The sequence below is a fragment of the Limanda limanda genome, chromosome 19, assembly GCF_963576545.1.
Source record: "Limanda limanda chromosome 19, fLimLim1.1, whole genome shotgun sequence".
Classification (NCBI taxonomy): domain Eukaryota; kingdom Metazoa; phylum Chordata; class Actinopteri; order Pleuronectiformes; family Pleuronectidae; genus Limanda; species Limanda limanda.
In genome coordinates, this window is record NC_083654.1 from 12,815,167 (window position 1) to 12,820,493 (window position 5,327).

Here is a 5,327-nt window from a genome sequence, read left to right on the forward strand (position 1 = left end):
ATAGCAAAAGTGTGTTGGTCCAGATTTGGCCCACATCCCACAGTCAGCCCACACACCGCATGGAACCAGTCCACTCCCGTTCACCAGGGCTGGGCCACGAGGAAGAGCCAGAGCAATGCCACATGTCAACCAGAAGGTGCCAAAGGTGGCTCGGGTGTGTTTTGTGCTACTTGGTCCGTATTCACCAGTCACCACATGGGGCCACATCCAGATTTACACCTTTCAAAGAGCCCCCCCTTAGTTGTCAAAAAAGGCCCATGTTTGTTTTGGGATATTTGAGTCTTGTTTGCTATTGTACAAGTGGGCCACTTTATAGGCTCATATCCATTTTGTCTGGGCCCCAGGGAGGCCACCAAGGGGTCACAGAGGGGTCACACCGGGGTCAGAAGTGGCCCTGGTCTGGGGAAGCAGTTGTGTTCTGAAAGCATGAGCAGCATCAGTCGGCTCCGGGCTCCCTGTTGACGGTGTTGAAGTGCGAGGCCAGCTCCTGCTGCACCGCCCTCCGGCCCAGGTAGTCGTTCCTCCTCTTCTCCATCACCACGTCCTCCAAACTCTGGAACTCCAGCACATGCGAGTGTTTGTCCGACATGAGGATTTTCAGTCTGTACGGCTGCTTGCCTATCCGGATCTCCCCGCCCATCTTGAACTCCCGCTTGCCGAACCGGCACCAGGCAGCGAAGCACTCCGGGTTCCTCCAGCTCAGCTCCCGGTCCTTCAGGCCCACCTGCTCCATGGCGTTCTGCACCACCATGTCCGCGCCCAGCGCCTTGAACCTGTAGAAGTCGTTCGCGACCCGGCACCTCCTGCCCTGGCTCGCGTCCGTCAGGAAGCTGTTCTTCACCTCGGCTCTGTGCAGGTGCACCACCTGGAAGTCGCCCACGTACACGGCCCAGTGCGGGTACTGCCCCGCGGCCACGAACTCCACCAGGTCCCCCGCTTTGCACTTGTTGAGCAGGTTCTCCGGGGAGTGCACCTCCAGGGCGGCGGCGCACTGGCTGCTCTTGTCGTAGATGCACTCCTCCCGGTTGTACACGGAGCACTCCACCTCGTCCCCCCGGTCGTACTGCTTCTCTTCCGGCTTCGGCTCCTTCACGGTGCCGTCGGCCGCGCAGCCGTCCTCCAGCTCGTCGTCGTCCCCGGAGAAGATGTAGGAGACGCCGATGCGCGGACCCTCCTCCGGGTCCACGGAGTTCGGGTCCACCGTGGGAACTCCTGCGTAACTTAGATGTGACAGCTTGTCCATCTGGTTCCCCATGACGCCGCCAAGCACCTGCTGGCAGCCCGGTGTAATGTGAGGCAGAGAGTTGTCACCAGTCACCAAACATCACCAGTCACCATCCGCCGCCTCGCAGCTCTGTCCAACTTCCGTCTCCAAATTACGCATAAGAAACTCCCGACGGTCTCCGAGCTGCTGCCCCATCAACAGGTGGCCGCAGACTGAACTGGTTCCAGCAGATTGAACTGGTCCTCAGCCCGGGTCCCGCAGGTGTCGCCTCGCTCACTCCGCGGCCGCTTCCTGCGTAAAGTTACGTCCCACCGCCGCCTTCCACGTAGAAAACCCAAAGGAGTTCGAATCCAAACCTCCAGTATCAGAGACGTGTTCGTGGTCGTGTTCAGCCCGGAGGAAGCTGAGGTTCTCCCGGAGCTCGGAGCAGCACCGACCTGGTGGAGTGAAGGTGTTCGTCTGATCGAGGCTCCGCAGCCACAGCCACTCACACACTAAAGCGGAAGTGCGCGTAATTTTCCTCGGCAGCACTTTCAACATCCTCATCGCCACAGGAGCAAGTGTTTGAGATTCTGTGTTTTTTATTTACTCTTCTGATGAGTCAGGGTTTCTTATCCTCTGACTGGTTCATGTGCAGAAATGAAATAAGACACTTTCTTAATAGTTCCATAAACTAAATACATGTATTCTAAATATATGATAGTAAATAAAATAAATTACATAAAATATATACATAATGAATGAATACAATGAAATTACACTATAGATGTTATAGTAAAATTTGACTGTAATAATAAAATTATAATAAAATACAGAATAAAATCAATAAAACAAATAATAGATAAAAATGTCCATATACATAAATAAATATATATACAAATATACATATATATAGAGAGAGAAAGACAGAGAGAGAGAGAGAGAAAGAGAAAGAGAGAGAATAAATAATGACTATATATAGTATTTCTTTTTTGTTTGTTTTTTTAATTCTTTTGTTTTGAAGATGTTTTTTATTTATTATAAATTTATTTTGTTGTTGATTTTATTTTGTTTTAATGTACTTTCAATCTCCATCATGGTTCCTGTTGGGAATATTCTATTTTTTTCTATTTAATTTTAGACTCACAGAAGTAGTAGTTACACAGAACATTGAGTAGACAAACCTCCATCCTGGGTTTAGTAGGTGACTGTGGCTCCTGTTGTGAATCTGCTCAGTGTGCAGGACGGTTCGTGGTCTGACATCTGTCTGTATTTTACTGTGGTGACCACCTGTCTGTCCTTGATTGAACTAAAGCTGTGCAGTCATTAGCTATGTCTCCGCCTCCTGGAGGGACCATAACGTCTTCATTATGTTTGGACTGGCTTGTGGCCTGGCCCGGGCTCGCTCCTGGTTATGGGCTTTTTTCTAAGGGGGAACATGCCCAGTACTGTGTGTGCCCCAAAAGTGCCTCATACTGCAGCAGCCACTGTCTTGTCCTGAGGGGTGTGAGGATGTTTGAAAGGTTGAAATGTTCAACTCTGTGAGGCAGACACAGACCTATCTCTGTTAGCTGAGCCTGAGTTTGACCCCAGTGCTGAGCCGGGTCCCCACAGGAGGGACTGATTACACCTGCAAAGTCATCCAGTGCTGCAGATATGATCGAGGACACGTCTTCACAGAAGCAGTGCTCCCTTTCTTCTCCGAGGAGTTGAAGCAGCGGGCAGAAGGGCCTCAGCTAACACACTGGACTCAGCAGATTAGTCGGGAGGCCTCTGGGCAGCACTCCTTAAGACTATCAGGTTAATTAAGAGACTGAGCTCATGGTTTACACTGTGTGGAATCTACCTTGTGTAATCCACACAGTAGTTTCCCTGGTTTGTAACATTCAGTCGGTCACAGAGTTCAAGTCGGATCTCTTCATTCAGGTTACCAGGTCAAGACAGAACCAGTGACCTTATTTTAGCTGAATGGTTCTTACGAGCTGCGTGAAGATGGATAACATGACGCCTCCCCTAATTGTCTTGATCGGTCCCTACTGGCTGACAATATAGGTCATGAACTCTGCCTCCTCCATGGTCGCAGATGGGACATAGACAATACCAAAAAGTGCACGTCCAATATTTCAATCGTTGTTTTTTGTCATTTTAGGTAGTTCTTATCATACTGATCGGATAAGTGTTATTTTTCTAATATGTTTTGTTTTTATTAGTTATTTGATGATATGAAAATATGGTGAAGTGTCACGATTGACAGCTGAGACTGACTCGTGATTGGTCAAGTGTATGTATCGAAGGGACGTCCATCCCTCCATCTGCAGACTCTGGCCCCAAGTGCACAAGATGGTGGCCTTCATATCCAGGCTTTTTTTTAATTTCTGGATAGTTGGAGGAAGAGGTGACGAGTCCTCCATCTTCATATCCAGTCTATTGTGGTTCTGCAGATGAGAGTCTATAGGTGTTATTTAGGGTTATTTCAGAATAAAAGTGCTAGTGTAGCATCATGAACTGATGTGATAAAGGTGCAACATGATTCAAAGGAAATTTATCTGCTTTCAGTTTCAATAGAAACGATGTAAAAAAAAAAAAAAGATAAAGCAGCAGGGAGTAAGATGCAAGAGACCTGAATAGTTTCACCATCCACTGACCTTTCATCAGCTTTGGCACAAGTTCAAGCATGGTACTGAGTGTGAGTGTGAGTGTGAGTGTGAGTGTGAGTGTGAGTGTGAGTGTGTGTGTGTGTGTGTGTGTGTGTGTGTGTGTGTGTGTGTGTGTGTGTGTGTGTGTGTGTGTGCGCGCCACCCTCTTTTATTCTCACTTTCTTCTATTCCCGGCATTGCTCCTCTTTCAGCCTGAAGCCTTACAGCCGTCCCAGTTTGACAATGCAAATGGGAGTTGAGAAAAAAAAAGACAAATCTGCAGAATGAATTCAGCGTTACACCTCGTTCCCAAGAGCAGATCTCATATCAGCGTTCGGTTAGAAGGTGTCGGGAGAGAAACGAATGTTACAGTGGTGACATGCAGCACATTTGACCGCTTGTTATCCTCAGGTGGTGTGACCCAGTGTATGCCCCTGGTACCCTCACCACACACCACCTCCCCCCCACCTCTGCCTCTTGACACGGTGTAAATTTCAGTTGCGGGGAATTACTGGAGCATGGAGACCTGGGACACACTGGCAATTAGGCAGGGCTAGGGCAGGGGGTACAGCCAGCCACAGGCCAACCCCGTGATCTCCCTCCCAAAAACGTGAACTTTACAAAGCTTCTCACACCCGAGTACCAGACATTGTTTTCATCAGCTCGGCGTCCATTTGAATCGAAGGATAAAGGTGAATTGGAGCCAGATGGAGAGAGCACGGCGTCTTGCACACCATCTGTTCCACCTGGCTGGGAAAACATCTAATGGCCTAATATCCTGTAATGTGATTGGCTACGTCTCCGGGCCGATAGGGATGTGAATCAGTGATAAACAACAGGGGAAAGAACAGTTTCAGAAGTTTAGATCAGAAAAGAACAACACTGCAAGTCAATGTCAGGGAGGAAAAAGTTTGTTCTTAATACATATTTATTCATATCTTCATATACTTTTTACATATTTATCTGTAATAATAACATGTATGTGGAGTGGGAGGAGATGGAGGAAGAATGGAAGAGGAGGGCGTGTCGAAGGAATGTCACTTTCTTTTCTTTTTTTACCCCATTTAATTACAAGAGCATCATCTCAGTCAATGATATTCATAGTCCCATTAAACAAGCTACAACTAAGATTCCTAAAATATAGAGTGACATATAAAACTAGCATTTTTTTTTTAATACTCTGGAGAATGTAGACCTGGGAGAGAAGGATGGATGTCTGGGTTGACCAAGTAACTGCAATGAAATCACACACAGGCAGGACCGGGAGAAAACTCTTATTGTGAAAGGTAGGGCGTGTGTAAAAACACACCGGGAGTGAGGTGTACAATACACACGCATACACAACACACACACACAACAGTTTCTACACAGTCATCATGCTTCAACAGGACCTCGTGTTAAGTCTCTTTTTTTCTATTCAGCGTCACATTAGAAACAACCACAAGTGGGTCAACGACTGCAGAGGGCAGATTCTTCCATTCCCCCCC

The 5,327-nt window shown here is 47.7% G+C and overlaps 1 protein-coding gene across 1 annotated transcript; it reads right to left on the reverse strand.

Annotated features, from left to right (window-relative positions):
- Window positions 1–423: 423 nt before the first annotated feature.
- Window positions 424–1,255, reverse strand: lratd2a (LRAT domain containing 2a). Its single transcript, XM_061093347.1, has one exon. It carries the CDS (start codon window positions 1,253–1,255, stop codon window positions 437–439), a length of 819 nt encoding a protein of 272 aa, XP_060949330.1. The 3' UTR covers window positions 424–436.
- Between the last annotated feature and the right edge of the window lie 4,072 nt (window positions 1,256–5,327).

What these genes read in the sequence shown, in the direction of transcription:
- lratd2a (XM_061093347.1), bottom strand. Translation starts at nt 1,255, where the DNA reads ATGGGGAACCAGATGGACAAGCTGTCACATCTAAGTTACGCAGGAGTT.